The sequence below is a fragment of the Pagrus pagrus genome, assembly GCF_965226575.1.
Source record: "Pagrus pagrus genome assembly, chromosome: 20".
In the NCBI taxonomy this organism is placed as follows: Eukaryota; Metazoa; Chordata; class Actinopteri; order Spariformes; family Sparidae; genus Pagrus; species Pagrus pagrus.
In genome coordinates this window covers 12,738,301-12,764,494 of record NC_140207.1, presented here as the reverse complement: position 1 = coordinate 12,764,494, position 26,194 = coordinate 12,738,301, and the positions used below count along the sequence as shown (strand labels likewise).

At 41.9% G+C, this 26,194-nt stretch overlaps 1 protein-coding gene across 3 annotated transcripts in view; it reads right to left on the bottom strand.

Moving 5' to 3' along the window:
- cUnh8orf34 (chromosome Un C8orf34 homolog) overlaps positions 1 to 26,194 on the bottom strand; it is a 62,427-nt gene that overhangs the window by 8,843 nt on the left and 27,390 nt on the right. The window contains exons 8-11 of one of the 3 annotated variants that reach the window (XM_084341236.1): positions 14,808 to 14,934; positions 9,515 to 9,600; positions 9,315 to 9,391; positions 2,258 to 2,384 (exon numbers count right to left, since the gene is read on the bottom strand). In XM_084341236.1, the coding sequence (XP_084197362.1) occupies positions 2,258 to 2,384; positions 9,315 to 9,391; positions 9,515 to 9,600; positions 14,808 to 14,934 (417 nt within the window). Of the gene's footprint in view, positions 1 to 2,257; positions 2,385 to 9,314; positions 9,392 to 9,514; positions 9,601 to 14,798; positions 14,935 to 26,194 lie in introns of all 3 variants that reach the window. The other 2 variants (XM_084341234.1, XM_084341235.1) reach the window with 2 other exon arrangements.

Genomic DNA, 26,194 nt, shown 5'->3' with positions numbered 1-26,194 from the left:
AACTATAAGCCACGACACAGACGCTGATATAAAATGACGGCTCCTCGACATCAAAGAGGGAGCATCAAAATCCATCTGGAATAAACCTTTGAGAAGTTCTGATCCAGTCTTTCAGTAATAGGAACGGGAAGAAGAAAGACAGGGAGAAAATGAGACAGAGTAAGACAGAGAGAAGGAGACATGAAGAAATAGAAACAGATCTAATCTATTAGGCTTTGATCAAGCAGCAGTTGCACGTGGTGAGAGAGTACAGGGTCACAGCACGCTATACAAGCATTTAGAGCTCATGCAAACTTTATTCGGCCCCTCCTCTGAAAATAAACTCAAGCGCTAATTACATATCGCTTGTCTGAATTTCATCTGCTGGCTTACAACAACATAATATGCTGCCTGCTTGAAGAAATTAAAATACTAGCCATTCCTTGGTTAGATAAATCAAGTACAAATATGGGCTGAAGCACACATTTCTAATATGGTGCTACTCAGATGGGGCATTGAACCTTAAAGGAGTCATATGCTCATTTTCAGGTCCATAAAACATGTCAGTTTTCTCATACTGTCCAGTGCTGCAGCACTGTATTCCTCCTCTGTCTGAAACGCTCTGTTTTAGCTCCCGTCTCTTTAAGGCCCCCACTCCTGATTACTCAACGTCCTCTGATTGGTCAGCTCAAATATGCCAGAGCCAGCATATCAACAACAACAGAGCAGCTGTGCTAAATTAATTCTTACATGCCAAACTAGCTGATATGCATAAATTATGGATGTGTGACCTTGTGATGAAGTGTGATGTCGCAAAGTCACAGAATCTAAGGCGAGACTACTGACGGGGCATTTCAGGAGCAGCGTTTTCAGTGGGAGAGAGGCACTTTTGTTGGTGCGGACTTTGAGATTTTTAACTTTCACATGCACAAGAACATATATAACACACTGCAGGGAAGGAACAAATGGAAAAAGCACAATAGGTCTCCTTTAATACTTTGTGTGAGTACAGACCAAAAATTTAGGCATGTTGTGAAATGGGGGAAAATAATCATAATATGTTTATATTCCCAAAACTAATTGCATCGGCAATGATATAGGAAATTACCAATCTAAAAAAAAAAATATTAATTTGAACATGAAAGACAGAGAAGCTGTGATTTCACAACCACATAATTGGGGTAACAATATAAGATGAAAAGTGAGGCTCTGGCTCCAAACATGGAAAGTATTAGCAGCTAATAAAGGCTTGAAAGAGTTGAATTAGCTTGTTGAACAGCTTCACTGAACTGCCTGGTGGGAGCCCTTGGGGCTGAACATTCAGTAACTCAATGTAAAACAACCAGAAATTAATGCCATCTGAGGAGCTCTGGGATGAAACTGAGTGTGTTGTTAACTCCTCTTATTGTTCCTCCGAACACCAGCGTGCTGTTTTCTTCTGTAGGCTCTAAGGAAACCAGTGCATTCAGTGCTGTCGAGCAGAGAGGATCAGAGCAGTTGTTGGGTGACAGTAATAGGTTCACTACGTACAGTAGAACCAGTATGCTTTGTATAAGTCTGGTATGTGAAGACACATATGAGGTCTTTACACACAGTGATGCTGTCAAACAGAGTGGGAGGACAAGCATAAACAAACAAGTGGGTGACACATGATGAAATGGCGACATTCCCTCTGGCCTCCACTCTGGGCTTTCATCTGAATCATAAGTGGATACACGCTTGATCATCATGACAACAAAAGCAGTCTCGGAGTCGTCCAGACGGCACGTAAATCAAAGACGAGCCTTGAACTGCATTAGGAATAAAATCATTTCCAAAATGCCACACAAATTCCATTTTGTCAGATGAAATCTGTCTCCAGCACTGTGACTCAGCGGAGAGTTATTGATTGAAACTGTCAAAGCTGAAGCCGAGATAAATTCCTGGCATGTGGAAATTACTTTAATTAGTTTTTCTATTTAGTCTTGACACATTTTAGCAGGAAGATCAGTTTTTAATTAACCAAGAAAATCCTTTGGCCAAAAGCTGTGCATTCTTTAGCCGCTCTCACCCCCTTTAGTGCCCTCAAAGCCCCTTTCTATTTCATAAGTCTCTGTAGTTCAAAGTGTGTGTGTGTGCGTGTGTGTGTGAAAATATTTGCACAGTGTGGACTATGTTTTGTACTCCAAAGAAAGTATCTGATCCAACCATTCTATTCATCATTAAAGTCACTAATAAATAATACACAGATGCTCTCCTATACAGCACACATACATGAACACCACACAGAAGTGCCTACCAGCGAGCTGTTTGCCCATGTTCTCCAGCTCTTTAGAAAAGAGGGAGTCACCCAGTAGCAGGCCCGTCTGCCCGACAGAGCTCCCACCTCTCACAGCCTTCAGATCAGTCTCCCAGACAGCCTGACGCTAGTTAGCGAGGGGAACAGAAAAGAGAGAAAGTCACATTAGACCAAAGACCCTTCAATTAACTCTTTATATAATTTTCAGCTATTGCTGGAAATATCCGAGCCATATCTGCTGGAAAAAAAGGGGGCAATTATTATTTTATAGGCTTTAGAAAAACACAAGAAACCACAGCAAGTGTAGATGAAAGCCTGGAGCATGCAGTGCAATCTGTTTAGTGAATGCGGGACGATAGACTGTCAGTAGTGGTTCAGAGCATTTTTGTCTAACTATCAGTAAATCTATAGGAGCTTGTATGCACACTGGTCTGTTGGCAGATAGCCTGACAGCAGCAAACTTACACCAGCAGTTAAAGAACAATAAATCTGCCATTTTGGATAGTTCAAGGGCGCATGATATTGGTATTATACTAAAATGAAGATGATCATATTCCAAAGCATATGAGAGAAAATAAATTCTAAAAAGGCAGATTGGACCACTTATAGGGGCCTTTTTGGCCTCTTTTGCTCGTACCTCTCGCTGGCCAAGTGTATGATCTGGAAAGGGACCTGTTAGGCAGACTCAGGTTGCCAAGTCCTAAAATGGCAGCATGCCTAATCCTCCGATTTATTCCTTTGATGGGACACAAGTGGCCAGATGATCTGTTAAGCCAGTGGACCAAGTACACGTGAGCTTGGAGCACAGGTGAGACATAAAATCTGTCAGCAAGAGGTCTACCTCCTGTAAGTTTGGTTTACACTAGATAAGTTATGATACCTCCGATGCCAGCGCTTACATCATCTGATGTGCTAAGCACTTAATGAGAGACAGAGTTGACTTGACATAGTGCTGACACAGAGAAAGGCCCTGGGAGATCTGGTGATATACATACGGAGCAGTCATCCACCAACACTTAAAGATAAACCTGGGATATAAAAGGCTGCCGATTTTATGATTTCAGGATTCCAGTGTGCCTCCTAAGAAGAGGTAGGGTGAAAAACAAGTTAAGTTGCTCTCCTCTGATAAATGACAGAGCAGGATTCCCAGGGTCTATGGCATTGATCTTTGCGCCTGTCAGATGCATGAGGCCCTCTGTGGCAGCAGGACCACAACACCACAAGCCAATCCTTAATTACAGCCCTCATAAAACATCGAGGCGGGTTGAACATTACAACTGAGTCCCCTCCCCAACTTTATTTCTTTCTCTTTGGTGGTATCCCCCCAAATCCAACAGCATTACATCATCTTGTCCTGCTCTCACTCTGGGTCTTCTCAGCTCTGGCAAACAAGGCCACCAACAGATTCATCGTTTAAGTTTCCCAAATGCTTTTTAATAAGCTTTAAAATACTGTATGTGATTACATTATAAAAGGTGCTACGCCTATGATTCTTTTGTAAAGGCTTCACCTAGTTTATGTTAACCTGTTTATTCTTGGAAATGTATGTAAAACTAACCTCAAGCGTATATTCACACATTCAAAGCTGTTGTTGAACCATTTGGAGAACAAGCACGGGCTCTTTTGAAAGGCTGTAAGCTGAATTTCTTCCCCAAGCTGTCAGAAACTCTGTTAATGCTTCTGGTATTAATCTGCAGAAGTCTGATCACATTGTACCCTGCTCATGAGGAGTTATCTTGAAATGGTTTCCAACGATGTATAATATGACTATAAACTTAAATTAAGGCATTAGCATATTTGGTTAGCGATGTTCGTATTGTTTAGTGAACGAGCCGGACGGTGGTTGGGAAAAGGTTAAAGGTTATATTTTTAAAAAGAAAGAAAGCCAAGTCTGGCATAAGACCACATGATATAATACGCAACGCATTTCATTTATCAGCAGTGCCTACAGCTTAACATTTGCATGTCTGCCCTCAATCTCCTCCGTCCACTGAGGGAAAGACTATACAGTAATCAGGACCATATATCCTGGAGACTGCAGACCGGAGGCTGAGGCCGCTGGTACACAACAGAAATGACAGGATATACTGGGTCTGCAAACAATTCACCTCCCTAGATAACATCAATAAATAAACAGACATTACAATCAAAATGACTGTTGTTCATCAAGTTTGGTGAGGGCAAACATATTTACATACATATTAGAGTCACCTGGAAGACGTAAACATGTACAGCGTACCGTAGTGGTGCAGATTAAAAAATCATGTGCAAGACAGCAAGGCTCCACACAGTAGACAGGGCAGGAAAATAAAACACTGAGCAAAAACTGGACCTGATTACATACTTAAGAGGCACAATGAAGTGATGAAAAGCGATATCCGTTCACTATAGTTTAAAGCAGCCACTGTCCTTATCAGCGACAATGAGCGCAAATGAGTCAAACGTTTGTTCCTTTGTTTGGATGCTTACATTGAATGCTTTAATCTACGGAGACAAAGACAAGAGACGGAGTGCCTTTTCATCTCTACAATAAAGAGTGGCTATGATTCTGCAATGACTTATGAGTATATTAATGTCAGTGGCGCAAAACCCAAGTTGTATAATCTCCCTCCCAGTATGACAAAACGAAAAGAGAACAGGGAAAAACCCTCTGGTGATGCTTCTGCCTGCCTAACAAACAAGGGTCCTGCCAAATTGATTCCATGTTGAGAGCAAACAAGACAGAAGGAAAAGCAGGAGTGGAAGTTCAGAGTTAAATATTTTATAGCCTGCATGTGTGCAGCTATACGTGTGTGGTCAGCAGTAATAATCACCACAATCTGGGGTTTGGTCCAACGTTGCCCTCCACACAACAAGGACTGCTGGAGATGCGTGCATGCAGTCACAGAGCTCAGACGTGGACATGGCTGGGCTGGCTTTGCAAAGCACTATTGATGGACTCTCTTGTTGTGGTCTTACTTTTTTTAGGCCTTTAACTGGGCACACTGATGAATTGGGGCTACTTGTTCCTTTGGATGATACGAGCTGTAGGCAATAAGCTTAATGTAGTTCTTTCAAAACACAACTGGTCATTGTTTTCAGTCTGTATTCCATTGCAGCAGCTACAAGCTTGAAAGTGAAAACATTTCCTTTTGTTCCTATGACTCATCCAAAGCTGAGGCATCTCCTCTAGCAGAGAGGAAGATTGAAACAGAATGAGAGTAATAAATACAATTGAATTTTTAGGAAGGATGACTGGATGACTGCCACTGCCACACACCAGACTTTATCTCATGAGTTTACGCTCCGATCGCAAAAACATCCAAAATGTGAAAAATCAGAAGCAAAGGCCATTGGCAGCCCAGCGAGGACTCCGTTCGTCAAATCGGGTGACGGATGAGCTGATGTCTGAGTGAAGAAGAGAACATCCTGGCAGATGTGAACTTGTCGGCATAAGGAGTTGATATGCACATGTGTTGATAGAGAACATTGTGTATTGTAGCACTGAGTTATTTTTATTGTAACCAAACAACAAAGTTTTTGATTATGCTGATCACCAGCCCTTCAAACACGCAGGGCAAGATCATAAGTCCTGAGAGCACACAAGCACAGACCACTGCTATTAAGTTATTTTTTTTAGGTAATCAAAAGGTCTATGTTCCTGGACACTGGGATTCAAACAGTCGATTAAACTTAACTGTTAGAAACAAGAGATACTATATGTTTTCCAGAAAACTTATTGTGTTGTTGTAGCCCCTTCTGCAGTGGCTTGCATAGCCATGGGAGGCTGAGGGATACGAGGAGTAACACTCAGCTTTTAATGAGTTCCTGTTGTTTTGGCTCACAGCAGAATCACCTAATGGATTTTATGGACTGTATACAGGGCTCACCGGCCCAACCACTGAGCTAGCGCAGCCAAAAGCAAACAGGATATTGACAATAACACAGTTAAGACTTTTATTCAAGCATTACAAAGACAGGTTGTATAACATACTGTCTATGCCTCAGTCACAGGAAAACTGCCAGCGGGGAAAATTAAAGATTGTGCCAATGGGAGTAAAAACTAGCAAAGGGCAAATGAGGGGATAGTTTGTTAGGAAATCATACTGTTTGTGGAGTTTTGAATATCAGAGAGATGGGAATTATAATCTTGAAAATAAACATGAAGAGTCATCAACAACATCAATCAAACAATCTGTCACCAACCAAAAGCCTTCTAAGTAGGAGCTATAATTAGCAGACCACTCAATGCTGAAGTATGAAAAGTAGGGTAAAAAAGTCTGAGACCACTTGTTAAAATACTGACACTGCTGACATTAAAATTGATAGTATCAACTTCATTATTTAAAAGAAAATAATATAAATATTTGAAAAATGTCAATTACATGTTTGGTATGTCCCCCTTTTGCTTTAGTGACAGCATGCACTCAAGCTGGTACGGACACCACAAGTTTGTGTAAAACCTGCTGACTCATGATGTGACAGTGTTCAAACCAGCTTCTTGTGACGTCACAGACTGCTTGGCTTTGACGGTTTTCAAGTGCCCCTATAAATGTTCAGAGGAGTCTAGGTCAGGTGACGGTTACATCAGATTTTGCACAAACTCGTGGAGTCCATGCCAGCTCAAGTGCATGCTGTCATGCAGAGGGGAATCACAAGTACTAAGACATTCTGAAAGTCATGTACATTTTTCAAACTTTTAAGCATATATTATCATTTTTATTGAAAAATTAGTATAACAGTTGAAACTAATGCAAAGTAGACGTATATTGCCTTGTGGTCTCAGACTTTTTGATCCTAAGGTATTTAACTATTATTAAGTTATCTTACCTTCTCACTGAATTAATTATTGGGGCTTTACTGAAATATTAAAACAAAATATACTTACAAGTTCATTGAATTGTATCTTATGCTGTTCACTAAGCCTGAAGGCTGACATCAAACATTTTGCAACCCGCTCTAACTTTTGTTAGGTTGAAATCAAAGAATAAAAAAGTGTTGCAATTGGACTTTCGGAGGAATAAAACTTGCACTAGAGCTACGCTGTAAAATCACAGGGATTTGCTCAGAGGATAACCATGCTTGCATGACTGTGGAGGTGTGAGGAGCAGACTGGTGCCAAATACATAAAGCCATACAGTGTATCGGCTGAATTTCTGCCAAAAGTCCCCTGGAAACAAAAATAAGCCATCACAACGGCTCTGCATTGTATCACACACATGGCATTGCATCACACTAATTATCTTATGTCTACCATACAAATGAACAGTTTCCCCTGGCAGATTTTATGATGGTTAACACCCCTACAGTACAGCTCTGAGCTAAATTTGATTAAAACATATCATTTAACACTTACAAAGGAAACTATAGAAGAACTGTTTGGGGAATTTGCTCTGGCGATTGCTTTAGGAAAGTATTTGTCTTTATGGGGCAATTATCACCTAAAGGAGCTGGCAGAGGCAGGGGGCCTGTCGGACTAATAATGATAACCATTAACAGTGTTTACTTTCCAACATCGCCAACCTTTTACTGCCCAAACCAGGGCAATATACAATGTGAGGCATACTTCACTTAACGACAGCCATGCATGATTAAATGTGCTAATAATTAAAAACGACTTCACAGGTTCAAACCCTGAAAAAGTTGCATGCGTCCTTTCTTTAACACAAATAACTAGTGCAACAAGTGAAGAAACAACTGGGACACTTTTCTAGGACACAAGTGTTCTCACAAACACACAAACCAAGAACTGCAGCAGGAGATACATTAAATAATAAGTAATTATAACAATTTGGAGTTATTTCTCATGATGACTTCAACTATTGTGTTTTCTCCCAAATAAGCTCATAAAAGCATTTCATTATTGTTCCATACCGTTTAGTGATTGTGGCCCACGAGTCCCTGAAGGACCAGTTAAACTAACAAGCTCTTACAAATTGCATTTTCCTTTCAAAGACAGCCAAAGCATAAGCAATTAAACACAAAACAAGCACATTAGCTACAGTAGATGACAGTAGACGTTTGCACTCGTGGTTTCCATATGGGACACATTAGTACCTTGTTCTTAAGTGTGCCAGACAGGGCTTAACCTATGGAGATGTAGTGTTTAGTCCTCTGGTGTAAGCAGCTGCAAAATGAAGCTGGCTCTAAGTGGATGTGAAGGTCAGTGGTAGTGAGGACATCAGATCTAGGGTGTGTTAGATGTTATGCATTGATAAAATTGACACACACCTTTTCACTTGAAACAATTGGAAAAATGTGTATAATTCAGTCTAATGTTCTAAATTGCACAGTTTCTCTAATTTCTCGATAGTGGCTCGTGCATTTGGCCTAATCCGTCAGACTTCCGACTACAGGCTTTGATTCTTTCTGTTTCTAAACGTCTGCTCCCAGTTAGTCTGGAGCCTTTCTGCATCTGCTCCGCACACGGAGCAATGCCTTGGCTCCAAACCCCTTTTTTCTTTAGAGAACGCCGTAAAATTCCTTGTCTAACACTTAGATCGGGCAATTATAAAAAAGGTATCGGCTTTTTTTTTGGTGGGTAATTATACAAAAGGTACCGGCGTCTTCGCTCGCCGCTTTATTAACAGCATGTGAGCGTCTGCCTGTGTCGGAGTCTGGCGTGTACCACATTAGGCCTCTATAGATTTCTCCCCCCGAAGCATGTGAGGTTATCACGCAATCCTCCTGTTGAACAAAACTGTGTGTACTCCCGCAAGCCATAAATATTTAGCTCTATTGTCTAAAACTCCTAAATCAGCCTCAATTGTTGCCGTGTCACACGATATTCTTTTCATTTCAAACTTTTCAGATCACACACAAGTGCCCTGAGATATAAGCAAATGATACAGGGAGATTTCTGATTTGGCTATCACTTATTCGACTGTTGTGTAAGCTGAAATGCCCACATAAAGATGGATCAGTTTTGCTTGGGTCCCATCCTATTAACAAGAAGCTCGAGGTGGTTTTTCATTCACTCTCGAGACAATAGAGGTTGAGGAGGAGAGAGCGACATGGTAATTGATGGCTGTAAAGTGATCTTAATTGTTTGGTGATGGATGTTTGGGAGGACACTTACAGAGGCTGACACTTGAGACAAGGCCTCGCATTCCTGCAACCGCCCCGCCACTGTGTCCACCCCGGGCAATGGAGCTGCTCCAGACGACGCACACAAACAGGAAAAAAAGAACAACACAGAGGAGAGCATGAGACCACAAAAATGTAAAAAAAAAAAAGAATAATAACTACTTTGAATTTGAGCTGTGTTGTGAAACTTACAGGAGATGTCAGGTACAGCTTGTTCAGATATGTGAGGCCTGTGCTCCTCTTCAGATCTGGTGTCTGATAGACTGTCCCCCTGCAACCTGGAGACGACACGCAACACAAATACACTACTGTACACATTAAATAATCTCTGACATCTGCATTTTTCAGCCGTAAGATTGCATGTTTGGAAACTGAATGCCTGATAACGAAAAGACAAGCAAGTCTCTATCAGTCTGAGGTGATGAGACAAAGAGGAAGTGTTTAGTGAGTTTATGAGCTCTTCTTCTGCAAAATCTGGGGTGGGACTGAGAAAAGAAGAACACAGGAGGTCAGTTTTGGGGCACAAATCTTATCAAATCATCACGGCTTTAGTCCCACTGAAAATAAAAATGAAATGGTCCTTAGTATGTTGATATGAAACAAAAGCACATGTGGTGTATTGATACAGTTGTACACAGTTCACTTGTTTGAGAAGCAAGAAGCACTTCACTCAAAACTATAAAAAGCCGGCACACAGACTCCGTTTCCCCTTAAATCGGTCATCAGTTATCAAAACGTATTCCAAACCCCTATAGCTTGGAAATGGAAGCAGGTCTGAGAGATCTGGCAGTCTCCTTAAGATACTGAAAGACTTAAGTTTTCCTGCGACAAGAAAGTAACCTGTGGGTGAAAGACAGTTGTAGGATCTAACCAAGAACAAATCTGAGTTACTTTTACTTGAGCCTTTTCTTTTCATGCCACTTTCTACTCCACCACAACTGAGAGGGAGATATTGATCTATCATGAATCATATCACAATCGTAATACCTGTCAAAATAATTGCAATATGAAGAGTTTGTAAAATATGATGTTTGTTCTAGATTAAATTGACCAACAGTCTATAAAAGTACAGCTGAAACAATCAGTCGACTAATCAATTATTAGACCCCCCCATCACTTGTTTCTGCACTATGTAACTTCAGTGAGAGGGTAGGATCACAGCGTTACCAACGTGTTTACTTCAAAATACAAGTTTTCAACACATAACACTGTAATGAGTTTTGTTTGTAGTTAGCACGTACATTACGCCTGACAAATTGTTACAGACCTGGGATTTGTATTTGCGACAGTGGTGTTGCACTGTTGTTTCCATACTTTCACTGCATTGTCAAAAGAAAAGGATATGAATAGTTCCTCCAACACTGTTGAAAGAAAAACATGCGATTGAAATGTCTTTTCAGTGGGAAGATAAACATGTCACACATGGCTTTCACACTGCACACACACACTAATTCACACACTTCAACATCAGTGTGGAATCAAACACGACCTTCATTTTTTCTCCCTTATGTTTTTAAAAACTGTAAACCATACCACATATGAACTGTTACTACACACTTTTTTTAGCTGCATGCTATTACCATGTCATTGGCACGACCATTAGCTGAAGACAAAGGAAAGCAATCCATGTGCTTTTATGGCACAGCTGCATTCCTTCTCAGCCACAGGGACGTTTGGTTTCTACCTCTACAATGAGAGTAAAAGCAGAACACAGCTTTTTAAAGTGTATTCTATTTCCTTTCCTTCTTTATACATCCTTCTCCTTGTCTTCTCATCTTTTTAATGGTCTTTATAAGACCATTAAAAAATGCCCAAGATGACTATCACAAGGCCTTCACATTCTCTAAATAAAAGCTGTTTGTAGCCGCAAGTCCTGACTATCATACCCTCAGTACATTCCTGATATGAAAACAATTAATTTAATGAGAGCTACAAGCCCAAATGAGGTTTTTGGAGATCTATCCATTTCCTTGGACTACATCGCCAACTCCTCCGGACTGATCCCAAGATCTGGGATGCGTTTGCACACAGGAGGTTTTGTGGCAGGAGTGCACAGCCGTTAAAAGAGCTGATCGGGTGCATGAAGGAGGTGGATGTAATGCTGGTGTGACCACAGCTATAGCCCGAGAGACAGAGACATGCCCACAACACACAGGCCACACGGCACTTTGCACTTCAACCGACCAGTAGAGAGCCAGAGGAAGCAGTGTGTTTCCTGACCTGCCACTGCTAGTTAGGAGTGGCAGGCTGACTGCACTGTTTGCTGGTGTGGACTGAAGAAAAGGAAAGGGACAATGATTCAGGGAGGTGTCTAAACACTGGGAACATTTTTTGTTTGGGGTCAGTCAGTTCAAAAGGAGAGGTGATACTACCAAGCAAGGCTTACTTGTCATAAATGTAAACTTAATTATGCAATTTTCATGTGGTCCAATGCCACGTTGTGTTTGCTAATCCAAGTTTGTTGCGTTAAAGAGCTAATTAACCATTAAAAAACACTTGTGCAATTGTGTTAGCACAGCTGAAAACTGTTGTGCTGATCAAAGAAGCAATAAAACTAGCCTCCTTAGGCTAGTTGAGTATCTAAAGCATCAGCATTTGTGGGTTTGATTATAGTCTCAAAATAGCCGGAAAAACAATAACTTTCCCCTGAAACTCGTCAGTCTATTCTTGTTCTGAGACTGCTTGGAAACTAAAGGTCTCATACAATGGTGGCATTCTTCATTTCAAAGAAAATAATAGAAAAGAGAATAGGAAGAGAAACGGGAGCCCCTTGCGCAAAAGTAAGCTAAAGCACAAGTACATCAGATTCAACCGTTTCATTAAATGATACACGCAAAACGCTCGTCAACAGAGTAGAGGCGGCTCCAGGATTCTGCAGTAGAGTACGGCCACCTTCGGAGGCCTGAGCTATTCTATTTAACTATTTTTAATGGGTCGGGCCAGGGCTAGCTGTTAGCATGCTAACTCCACAATACAATATAGACTTCTTTGACATCACACTAATGCTGTTATTTCTTCACATTCTGTTGATAATTTTAGTTCATTTTTGAATGTTTTAAGTCTAACACTCTTACATATTGCATCTTTACTATAATGTCTCCTTAAAAAAAGTGTTAGGGTTAGCCTTACTTTTGCGTAATTTAAGCCTCCAGTAATCAATTTACACCTTCAGCACTGTTGCAGGTGGAAAACATACAGGAGCACTGCTGGAAATTAATAAATGTTCGCTGGGGAGGAATCGAGTTGTCGCCTTCACGCTGTGGGTGTGAAAGTAAGCGTCACCTCTCCCTGGCTTTGGGTGGTACATGGTTAAGCCAAGTGGCTCAGTCTCGTTTGACCGACAACGAGAGGGAGCGAAAACATCGTACATGCTTCTGAGCTCACTGACCCATCAGAGCTCACATGCAGAGAAATAGAGCCTGAGGGGTGATGGGTATGTGAGGAATGTTTGTCCTACTTGGGTCAGTGTTCACAGTTCCATACTGGAGCTAACAACCCTCGACTATCAGAAAGAATCCATCCAATATTGTAATAGGCCTTAAATTTATACTTAACTAACTGTAAAAAAAATAAGTTCAAACCTTCACCCTGAGCACAAGGTCACATCTGTACAGTAGTATTGTCTGCAGGTGTTAAACATAGGGGCAGTAAATATTCCACATATGTTAGTGTTCTAAAGGGTCGGTGTAAAGGTTGGCCCCATATTGAGACGTGTTTGAATGGTGTTTCTGGCAATCCCATCAAGACAGAGTGCTAAAGCACACAGCATACAGTCTCTGTTAGGATTACCCCACACTAAACTGCTCACTGACTCACTGACCTCTTCCTCCACTGTCTTCTCTTCACAGAGGACGTCTGTGTATGCGTGCAAAGGCATGCACGCACATGTTTTATGTGTGGATTCATGAATATCAGTGTGCGTGCATGCATGAACTCCTGATTTCAGAATTACGTGTCTCCAAAATAGCACTAAAGGCATACCATGCGTGCAACACTTTTCCAGCTTAGTGATCTGTTTATGGCCCTTACACTCACCAAAAATGACTTTGAACGACCACTACTCCTTCGCCAGTAGAACTTGGGAAGGATTTTGTGGTCAAGTTATAAAAGGACGCAACAAGAATTTGGACTGAAGCAGAAGAAAAGGAGGAGGACGGAGAAGGAGAACAGATGTCTGACATTTCAGCCATGAAAACAACTAAAGCGAATGAGCCAAAAAACATCTCCAGATACAGATGCTGCTTTGCTCGGACGCTGATCTGAACCTGGGACTCAATGATAAGCTGAATGTATAACCTATTCGCTTCAAAAACATCCAGCCGATAAACAGCCAACAGAAAATCCACAGATAGTATTCATCCTCCTGCACAACCACTGACAACGTCCCGCAGCTTGTGCGTGGAGTGGAACCGATAAGCACTGTGAATGAAAGAAGAGTAGGAAACAAACAAATTCCAAACCCCAAACAGAGGAGGCCGTGCAGGCAGATGTGTGCCTGGCGTCTCATCCAACAGATACCAGTTTATCTTCGGCTGGCATCAAGGAAGAGTCCTGCCCACACCTGCCTGTGGTATCACACCCAACACTCAGAAATCTGAGCGCAAGACTGATGCTGTGGATCAGGGGGAACAGGAAATGTGTCAGAAGAGAAAAACAGTGATAAAGAGAGAAAGGGTGATAATGGAGACGATTATCAGTGCACGGGCTGATTTGTGAAAACAAGCGACACCGGAATGCACTTCGAACATGATATTATTCTCCGTTCTGGATGTTGAGGTATGCTAACTGATACAGATGCGGAAAGAGTGGGTGGGGGAGAGGAGGGTAGGGCACAAGGAGGAGTCATGACCTGGGATAAGAGTGCATTTGGATGATGGAAAGCAAGTAAATGATTACAGTAGTTGCTGCAATTTTACTGTAGATAAAAAGTATAATTGTATTCATATAATTTAAAGCCTTAGAGCCTCGACTCTCAAACTGTGTGTATGCTCCCTTTAGTGTTACTCGAAGGAACCCAACAAATGTTTTTTTTTTTTTTTTTTAGAAACAAAATAAGTTAATTTAAACAAGTTACGAGCTAAACTCAAAATGTGATGGAACAATAGTAAGCGGAGGTTAGCGCAACTGCTATAGCATCTGTTATATCAGAACTGGAGAGTTTATTTCATTGAAAAAGGAGCAAAGAACGTCACTGAAGGCTTTTCTCAATGAAAAAGATGAATGATTCACGAGTGGGCTCTAATGGTAGCGCTCGTCAAATCACCTGACAAGTATTCTTTTAAAAATGCCTGCCTTTCTCCCAACACTTCCCAGGTGTTTCTGTCTGGCACGTTAGGTTGCTAACGCCAAGAGAATTTCCCAAAATGTCAAACTATTCCCTCAAAGCCCCGTAAGAAGACACTGGCTCTAAAGAACTGTAGAGTAATGATACAAACTCTCTCTATGGCACCAGATAAGAGAAGGTGGACACATTTACCTGGCACACCTCGAGCAGATGTTGAGTGTAACTTTGGCCTGCGGTTCAGGCTGATAGGAGCTGCGTCCCTGGCTGAATTTACTGCCGGATGGAGCCAAGCCCGTCACACCCTCCATCCTCAGGTCGTCCAGGTCCTCTGAGGGGGAGGAAAGGAGAGACAGAGGAAGAAGAAGAAAACCGAGAAAAGAGGGAGAGAAAACAAGAGAGAGACAGGACAGTCATTAATCATACTTTGGCCTGCCTTTTGTCAATACGATGCCCGGTGATGACAGTGTGCTTTGGGCCAAAAGGAGCAAGTAAGCACATCACAGTAAACAAACATTCTCTGCCCGGCCATGCTGCTGCGCTCCCTCACACGCACAAAAACACACACAGAAGGACAAAAACAGTTTTCATCTTCGGCTCTTTGTTATAGGGAGCGATGTGGAAGACGCGATGACAGCGCCGCATTACGGACGCAGCGCAGAAACAGGAAGCGTACGATAACAAAATGAGGAGGAAGGGGACAAAGAACAATGAAGATGAAGAGGAGAAATAAGGGGCGAGAGGGAGACGGAGAGCTGGAAAGTTTGGTTTTCGTCTGATCTCTCCCTGTGTCCCAGAGAGCACACACACATAGAGCCTTCTCGGAGTCTCTCTAAAGAAGTCCATATGTATCAGACACGCCAGCATTGTTCATCCTAACCTCTCACTCTGTCTGTTTGTGTCTGTGCAGCCACAATGTGAGCATACGCCGTCACCCACTTAAACACACAGATAACAGGTGCAGAGGTCCAAGTTTTTACTTCTTCTTTCTGTTTAATAAACTCTTTTTTTTCTGCCTACAGCTGTTTCGTACGTGATGAAATGCTCTCCACATGGAAGAATTTTAAGTTTGAATGTGATACAAGACTAAACAGGATCATCAGCTTATCATGGTAGAGTACTAAATGTTCGTGATCAGGACAAAAGATCACAACACAGGTTTCTTCAATAGACACTTGGCTAGCGTGATAGCACAAATCAGGCCAATAGCAAGATTTATGAAAGAACACAAGTGAAGTAGATTAATATGAAGTCAATGTTTTGTGTAGCAAAGCGCAGAATTGTAATGGTTTGTTAAATATAACAGGGGATCAAAAGGGAGAGTCTGAATGGGCCAGACCATTTTGGTTTTGAGTGCATCCTCAAGAGATAAAACATATTGCAGTACTTTCCGTGTTATGAGAATGAATAGCGAGTCAGTGTCTGGACTCTTGCTCGGTTAAACGTGTTGGTCAAGCTTGTCAAACACATGTTGAATCATACAGAACATTTTGACCGGTCACCATAATAATATTTGTCCTTTTCTTCCCTTCAGACCAGAAGAATTTCGGAGCTTAGCCAGTGAGGAGGGTCGCCTTCAGGACATACAGTGTATCCTCGCCTCTTATCGTCATTGTTTCTGCTCTCGTGCATACAATACACTGCAGACAGTCCGTGCCCGTCTCTGTGAACGAGTGCGTCGAGTCATCTGAAACCAACATTGATACTTTTCACTTAGAGATCACGTATCCTGGCCCCTAGTTTGAGGGGAAAAAATGGGCCTCACACCTTGAAAAGGAGAATGCATGACTAATCACCTGGATTAGATTAGATGACACTTGCTCATGAGAACTCTCTCCCTCCATCCATCAGCGTGGCACAGAGCCAGAAAAACTCACCCGTCTCCTCTGGGTGTCGGGAACTCAGCCTGACGAGAGTCAGTGCTTCAGTTTAATCCACTAATTGTCTCTCTATCCTGACCTGAGTAGTTGAGCACAGTCTTGTGCTAATTGATTCTTAGTTTGGATTTTTGCACAAACCACACCGCACGAGCAAAAATAATAAGAATGGATGAATAAGCAGTCTGAATTTAACACTATTTGTACTGTGTTTTTAGTCACGATAGTGTGTGTGTGTTTCTAGAGGATGAATCCTACTTACTTTAGTGATCCTGATCTTTTTCTCTAATGGCTCCATGAGGTCGACATTTCTGGTTTTGAGTTAGACGTCTGAACAACTTTTGGATCAATTGCCATAACATTTGGTACAGACCATTGACAAGGAGCTAATTTAGGATGGTGAAACTAGGATGGTGAACATAGTAAACATCAAACCTGCAACACATCAGAATGTTAGCATGCTAAAGTTAGCATTAGCATTCAAACCCTCTTCGTTTTCATGACTGAATAAGCTGAATAAACAAACTGACCTTAAAGGACAACACAATTTCAAAGTGTTTATATGTGGCGGACCCTGCCACCTGTCTAGCTTCAAACAGTGTTCTGGGGACCTTGTTTTCCTCTGAGAACAGCTTGTTTATTCAGTTATGAGAAAAATAAATATTTCAAAGTTTGTATTATTATCTCATTAATATTGTAAATATTGAATTTTGTCTCCAAAACTACACAGTGTCACTTAAAAAAGTCAAAACGTTTCTTGGTTTTGACATTTCGGTCAGGCCACTCTCATTGCATCCAGGCTGTCTGAGAACGATTGTTGTTTTAGTGTTTTGACGAGGACAGATACATTCCAGTAATACCCTTAAGCAGTGCAATATTAAATGTCCCATTCATCACGGTATGCATTGGAGGGGGTGGGGACACAGAGAGCCACCAGCGACTTTGCTGGTCGTGGGAACTGCTCGACTTCGGGCCTTCACCTTCCCCTCTTTTCTCTTCATCCATTCCCACTTCTTCTCCTCCTGACCATATTCCCTTCTTTTGGCGACTGACTAATGTGGCATGCCAGATTTTCTTTGGGTCATAGCCTGTGATACAAATCATTACGTGACACTTGGACACGTTTGCTTGTGAGACTGCAGCTTTCATGAAGTACTAAAAGAATAACAGCGAGAGGCTCTGACCCTAAGAAAGAGAACATGACCTCAGTGTACACAGCTGCTTGTCACCTCTCCTACCACTTTGTTTCCTCCTGTCAAGATAAAAATGACACAATAATGGAGAGGAAGGCCTCAGAAAGCTATTCTCAAAGGTCACTGAGGTAAACAAAGGCTTTTATCTGGAGTGCATCCCATACAGAAAACAGATCAGACAGTGTCTCAATGAAATGTAGGAAGTTGGAACACTGACAAAGAGCCACAATATTTTGTTCTATAGCAACTTGTTTCACGCTTGCATCAGTTCCTCCTTTGGCCAGACAACTGAAGAGAGAGATTTCAGTCACAGATGCAAATGGAAAGTGAAGTGTAACCTCTGATCAGTCCAGTTCATCTTTTGTATGTGTATGCTTGTTTGTGGACACAGATGATTTAAAAGGAAAAGGTTACGAGAGAGAGTCCTGAATTACTACCTGTTGCTGCTCACTGGCCAAGTTGCAGGTATGGTAAGGTTAGCAAGAAGAACTTTCCAACACCGCTTGGATAAATGTTGGGTACAAACATTTATTTTCTAAATTTAAATCCTCTCCAAGCGCAGGCTGTAACAGCAGACGCAGCCCTTCATCTGTGCAACAGCAGTCTGAACCTCGGCCATGACAGCCATCCGCAAGGCTGAGTCAACTTTCTACTGGGGTGGGAGAGGAGACAGATCTCTGTGTTGACACCACGCTGTCTCTGAGGAGCGCCTGTACAGAGTGCTAAAGTGATGAATATAGGTCTCCTGGGTTGGGGTTTGGGTGTTAGCATTGTAAATGACTGCCTTTACATGCACAACTACTCTGACGCACATGTTCACACTGTAGCCTGATGAATGCATTTGACCGCAGAAATTGTTTGTTAGTCGTCTGAGTTTTGTCGACTCAGACAAACAGAATATTTCGGCCTCAATGTTTCTGGCAAAAAGTTGATGCTTTAATCACGCACAAGTAGTTTTCTGTTCTGTCCAGTGAATGTGGACCTTTTGACAAGGGTTGCATTTTTACATCTGCCAGCGGCCCATCACTATAACAGCGGCGAGAGTATCAGTCTGGGCTTCGTCTATCGGCTAAAATTTGTTGGAAAATATCAGCAAAACTCAAATATTGTGCATCCTGACTATAAATGTAGATGAATTAACTATTGTACAATGTAGACTTTTGAAAAACTTTCACACCTTGCTGTCATTTCATGTGTGAATTCCCAAATCCATGCTCATTAAGAAGTTTTCTTGCGTCTGAGTGTTTTTTTCTTCTCCGTGTCTAACTCATATGACTGAGTGCATACTCTCCAGGTTCACAATAGCTCCCAGCATGCCTCCCACACAATACCACCATGATAAGTTTACAGTGCGTCTCCCGTGAGACCAGTTTACCCTGAGACCATGACAGCCTCCCAGGCCTCTGTCTAGACACAACAAACGTCTGTCCACACTCGCCCGTTTGTCAGCCCGTCACATTTCCACTCCCCGGGCACCGGGGCAGCCATGCGTGCTCCCCCTGTCTAACGATGAGACATGGCAGATAAAATAAAATGGGTCTGAACTGAGGGGGTAGGTGGGAGGGGAGGGGATGGAAACTATTCGAGCGATGCAATCCCAACAAAAGGGCCTGAGCGATGAGAAATTCCGTGCCGCAATCAACTCAGTCACAGTACAGCCAGAGAGGAGCAGATAAAGTGTTTGTGTGCACCCCTCTCCAAGTTTCCATGTAATTTAATGTTGTTTAGATAGCGACGGGCTGACTGGCTCTGTGCTGCTCTTCATACGGCTAAAAACAGAGCTGAAGTCATAATTAGCGCACTGGCTTCACTAAAAACTTAATATACACCTTCTCGGATGGTGCGTTGACAGATGTATGAGGTGGAATCATCAGACGCGTTACCCCACACGTGAAGTGGGGAGACACGCACGCACACACTTCATCATCTCCTGGCTGCACCAAATCCGAGGCATTTCATCAAGCGCTGTGAGTTATTGTGTCTCATGTCTCGAAGTGAAATGATTGAATTTTCCGTTCTTTCAAGAGCAGCGACGACGTCTCGCCACATAACATTAGGCTCTAATTAATAGCCTGTATGTGATAGACGCCTTGCTGCACTCACACACAGAGACCCACATGTGTGAGCAACGTAGTAGATAGAGGGAAAAAAAACACACGTACGCGCACACACACACACTCAACCCAACACTTACAGTGACACTTGCAGACCTCACACTTTTGTTGCCCTCACACATACAACCAGCATTTGCTTTTCATTAAGCCCCGAGCACCAAAGCCTCCACTCGGCGGTTAGTCGACACAGAGACATCTTTGATGTGAGTCGCGGCAGAGACGCATTTGTTTGGCTTTGTAATAAAAACAATATTCCAACTTACGTTTCATAATTATGTCTCGGCTCTCGATGGCACCCCTCCTCCCCTCCTGGCCTAAAAATATGCCTGTTAGGCTCCAAGCACCCTACAACTGAGTGCAGCAGTAAAAAAAAAAAAAACTTTGATCAGAATCAGATGGGGACACACATGAGCAGGGTAACATCACAGCTCTGAGGTCTGTGGAAAGTCTTATCGCAGACTTTGGTGCAAACCTCCTTTTAACTCACTTTCTAACCGCAAATATTGCAGAGATTAGGATGTCAGTGTAGACACAGCAGAGCCTGGTCTACTGATGCATTACAATGGCAGCCATTGCAGCAGGAAAATGACTTGATTGGTCCAAATGAACTTGGAATTGTTGATGAAAATTATTTTGAGCTTTAAAAAGGTGCACTATGTAGTTTTGGGGAAGATATTTTAATCAGAGTAAAGAGTTTTGCCTGAACAAACTAAATAAATAAACTCTCTTCGTTTTCATGACTGAATAAACTGAATAAACAAACAACAGGACAACATGATTTCATACCGTTTTACTTTGTTTACATTTGGAGGACCCTGCCACCTTTCTAGCTTCAAACAGGGACTTTATTTTCCTCTGAGAACAGCTTGTTTATTCAGTTATGGAAAAAATAAATATTTCTGAGTTTGCATAATTACCTCATTAATATTGTAAATATTGAAATTCCGTACTAAAATTTCTTCTTTAAACAACATCGTGCCCTTTTAAGAAGGTATTTTTTAGGCAGTAAACCAGCTGTCTGGCAGGATCAAGTCTGCCATCTACAGTTCAAAATGCTGATTTTAATGCCTTATAAAAGAATTAAGTAATCCATCAAACGGGAATGTGCCTGTACAAGAAGAGTCTAGTGAGACGTTGGTGACAGAAGAGCGATTTTAACAAAACAAACACAAGTTAACATGAGTGATGGGATAATGAGTTGATGTAATAAGAGCGTTTCTCTCCTTTGACTTTTTAGTGACTGCAGTTCATTCAGGAGATCACTGTTTCCCTGCATGTTTGTGATAAACACATAGATACAGCAGTGCACAGCTCCACATCTGAAGTCATGGACTACTGATTGCACACCAATTATATATAATGACATCAAGTCTGTAACTCACTTGTCTATTTGTCTCTTAAATCTTAATCTTGCAGTAAACAGGAGCCAAAGAGCAGTGATGCAACTTTATTCTACGTCCTACTCTTTTAGATAAAGTAACACAATGCTTCTATTCACGGGAGTCGTCTTATCATCCTCATGCGTCTATCTGCCATCTTCTGCTCGTGTCTTGACTACAGCAGTAGCACAATACACCATCACAATCCATTCAGCTGCCTTCCATTCAGATAATCTGCTCAGTCCATCTAAGGCGCTTACACATGCCGGAGATACGTACGCTGGCTGGTATTAGGCCGTGCTCGGCATAATGACTACTGCAGGATTTATGGTTTGATCACAGCGGTCTACTTGCCTATTGATAATTGCTTCCAGTAATACCACCGTAATACCGCAGCAATTTGCCTCTCGATTAGCGTATCCATCTGCACCCTGGAGACTTTTACAGGCGTCAAATTGGGCGCAGTTAGACTTTTACTGGGCGACATTCTTTTCACCATCAGGCCGGCGAAACCCTCAGAGGTGAACCCGGCCCTCTGAAGCTTGCACTTCAAGTGAAAGATTTAGTGCCGAAGCAGCTCACACCACTGACATATATGTTCTCCTCCATCTCCTCCTTTCAATGCGCTGTGACGACACTGCTGTGTTGTTGTTGTTGGTTTACACTGTTTCCAGGGCAACTGTTGTGTCTTTGGTTGTTTGGGCGAGGATGCAGGGGGCAAATGGGGGTGATAGGAGTGTGTCTGTGTGCGTGCTGGCGTCAGGAAGAGTGCGACTCGTCTGCCAACTCTGGCAGTCTGAATGTTGGCCTAAGGCAGGAGGACAAGGAGAAAGCTCTCAGTCCATTCAAACACATGCAGGGATGTGCACATATTACCGGTCACATTACCACCCAGAGGTGAATGATACTCACAATGCAGTGGTGGAAAATAACTAAGAGTGGTTAATCAAGAACAGCACTGTACTTGTACTTTACTTACTATTTTTTGTTCCAATACATTTATTTGACAACTTTACTAGAAACTATGCTGATTATGAATTTGCATACAAAACATAATGGTCTCACAAAATACAGTGCATTGTGTAAACTAATAAAAGAATGTAAAATATGCTCGACTTTTGCCAGATTCAGCATAAAGTCCACAGTGGTTGTGTCTAGGTAAACATACGCTCTTGATTTAGCACAGTAAAGCTCGACTCTGCACAGGCCAACAATGTCAGATATATCGCTGATGGGAGAAGGCGGCCGCTGTTTGTGTCCCTTGTGAAACTAAAAGTTAGAGCTCTGGTGTGGTGTCAAAGTCTGTTCCCCCGCTAATATGTGTTCCAACTTACCAGTGGGACTTGAGACGGTTGAAAACCAGCCTTCTTTCTACTAGATCAGTCATTAACAAACCCCTCCACTTATCAAAAGAGCAGGGCGTTTTACTCTGTCTTCTCATAGCTCTGAGATCAGGGTTTCTAGGTCAAATTGGGATTCTAATGTTTTGTTTTTGCTTTGGATAGAGACCAGGCTGCTAGTGGTAGTCATGTTGCTAATGTTGTGTTTGCAAAAGTGGCACCAACAGTAAAACCACAGGAAATGCAAGGGGTGGGAAGGTTGAATATATTTATGCTTTAATGTTGACATATTATCTTAACCAAGCCGCAATGTTTTTTTGAGGCCTAAACAAACCAAACAAAGACTGAAAACTTAAAATAATAATTTAAAAAAATATTCAATCACCACTATCTTCTCTCCAGGTGAACTTTGCCTTGAAGTTGGGTGACATAGCAAAATCTTGGGAGCGTTTCACAAAAGGGTTACCATTTAGACATGACCATCTACAGCCATGCTAGTAGCATGCTAACATGCTCACACTGATGCTGCTAACATGCTGATGTAAGGCTGTTGAATAGTTACCATGTTCAGCATCTTAGTTTAGCATGCTATCAATCGCTAATTATCACTAAACACAAATTACAACTAAGGCTGATGGGAACACTGTAGAATTAAGTAAATGTTAAGGCCTGAGTTGAAAGGCTAACACTTTCATCACCCTCAGAGGTGAGGGGGTTTATATGCAGCAGATGAACATCTTTCGCTTGAATTTCAGGGTGGCAAAGACAGTAACGATTGTGACAACTGAAAAAAAAAAAAAACACATGCTATTGAATCGCGCCATATGCTCTGCTTGATCGTGGGAGACATAACGTCCTCAAACAAAAGAGCCACACACGGGCTCTGTAACTCATCCACCAGACACTGCTCTACTCCGCGTATCAAAGATCAGACATAGCTTTATCATGCCCTCATCCTGTCCCCATCAAATACTCACTGTCACTGTGAATCAGCAAGAGTGGGTAAAGCTACTCTCACGTCCTCCTCTCCTGTTACAGGAATCGTGCCAGAGTGGGCCAACATACCTAAAAAGGGTCTGTGGACTCATGCGGAGGGGGTCTGATGTCTGAATGTTTCACACTGAGAGAAGCTTTGTTACTCTACTGCAATGAAAGTGTGAGTGTATGAGATGTAATAACGATTTCTTCTGCATGTTTCTTATAATTCAGCCTGATGCATCATATATTCATGTTATCTTTGGAAACTTTGGAATCAAAGCTTGAATTTAAAATAAAACTCAGTAGGTCTGAACAATTCTTGACTGAGCAACATGTCCGTAGGGCCTGAAGGGGTTATGCAGAGTCAAAACAGAGTAAGATGACATTCATATTATCCATCACACCTTAAGAAAGCCTGAGTTTATGTTTCTTCAGAGGACAATACACAACAAGCACTGTCAAAAAATGAATAACGAAACGTAGATTTTGAGAATTTAGAGTCTCAGAGAAATGGAATACTTCCACCAAGGATGACGAGCACAGTAACTCTACAGTGAGGAACTGGCTAACTCGTCTCATTAACTTACCATAAAATAACACTGCAAGGCCAGAAACAGGGTGTTTCTCCCCACACACTGAACTCAGCTTGTTTCTTATTTCAGATCGGTATAAAGTTGTGGTCTCGCCGCCCAAGCGAAAGCTAGAATCTTGACATTTTCCGTGGCTTTACAAGAACATGTGAGTCATATTCATTTGCAATATGGTTTGGACTGTGGCAAATAACAAGCGCAGAACTAATGAAAACAACTGGGAAAACATGGTGCCATCCCTGAGAGCAGCTAGAGAATCAATAAGACTCTAAGCTGATTCTACTTTCTCCTTTTGGAACAACATGAACAAAACAAATCAAGCTTAAGCCATGTCTTTGGTTTTTATAATTGTATTCAATCTGGACTACTTTGGCTAGCAGTACTGTAAGCCCTTCCAGGAAGATCTTATTATTTTCTCATAAGCTCCTTATCCAGGTGCTGGCAGAAAGACATCCAGTCCTAAAAATCCTTCCTGCTCAATATGGAAATGGAGATTAGTTGCTAACTTTCTTTGCATCTCCTGAGCCTGCTTTTATCACGCATCTTACTCTCTCAGAGAAGTTGGAGTTGTTACACAGTAGGACACACTGGTGCTCCTTTCCTGCCTCCCAGTGGATACTTTGCAACATGTTTAGTGTTCACCGTAGCTCTGAAGTCTCTTCTCCTCGTTCTCCAGAGGTTTGAGCACACAAGATTGACTGATCACATTCACACCGTGGGGCCTACTTGTTTCTCGTTAATGTAATTGCTTTAATTTGGGTGGTGTGGCTTTGTCTGTTCACCTGCAGCAATCAGCACAACAAGGAGACTTGTAGCCAATTAGCTGGTGTGATGAACAGAGCTCTGCTTGACTGATTATACAACTGCACAAAGAGACTACTCATGTGCTCCTGGAGTTAACATAAGTTCCTTTGGGATGAGTATTTATGATCAAGACTGCAATATACCAAACAAAACACTGTATTGGAGAAATTGAGGTATGTATGAAAATAAATGTGACAGACAAGTGTCTGTGATTGTATGCAACAAAGTTAAAAGTACGTTTTATGGTTACAGACTTTGCTGAAGGCTTCACAGCGCTGAATCCAAAAGCTTTATCTTAATGCTCTGTCTAGTCATACTGGTTTCGTGACATCCGACAGAAGCTATTGGATTTGGGTTGATAAGTTAGCAAATTTATGGACAAAGCTCGCTCGCCAAACTTTTCATCATTCAAACTGAAGTTTAATGTTGTTTCTTTTGGTGTAGTTTTCTCAGACTTCGTGGTTGCAGGTTAGGGAGCCACAGCGTAAAGAATTTAGGCTGGAAATTTGCGGAGCTATCCAACAGTGCATCTACTCCATTTCATGTCCTGCTAGATTAGTGGTGTCTAAGTAAAAAGCAAGTTAAGTTTATATAATATAAGCACTTTTTGAAGTGCAGTCACACAGTGCTTTACTAGTAAAACATGTTAAAATATAAGACCATTAAAAGAGTAAAAAGAACAAACAATAAAACATGAGACATCTTATCTTTTAAAATACTTTGCAACCTGCCTTAGCTCTTCTAAAGAGATGTCACACAACAGCTGTAATATCACGTTTTAGCCACTAGATGTCAGCCTATGCAAATGCTTTAAAAGATAGCCGACAACTTCTGGTACTGTAGTGAACTGCTGCATGTGAGAGGCCATAAGATTCAATAACTTCCAATGAAGCAATGCACCAAATAGCTTGGTCTGTGAAAATATTTCCTAAGATAACTGTACAAACTGTGGCTACAGTAAATTTAGCTTTTGCTATGTCGTATATTTTAGAGAAAAATCTCTAATACCACTGATTTACTCCACCCCACCTGGTGAGAGTCCTTGAGCAAGTCATTGAATCCCTACCAGCTCCAGGAGTGCTGCTGAGCAGCTGACCATATGTTTTAACCTTGATGTGGACCGCGGCAAGGAAAAAGATAAATATCTCCTTCAGGGATCAATATACTATCACAGGATCACCATCCCTGCCAAGTTTCATCAGTCATCTCTGGCATGCACATCGTCATAGCCCCAAAATCTGAGCCAAAACTCTTTCTAAAAGAGGCACAGAAATCCTCCTGAGGGTCATTAATTTCTCAAAGTCCACCAGGCCACC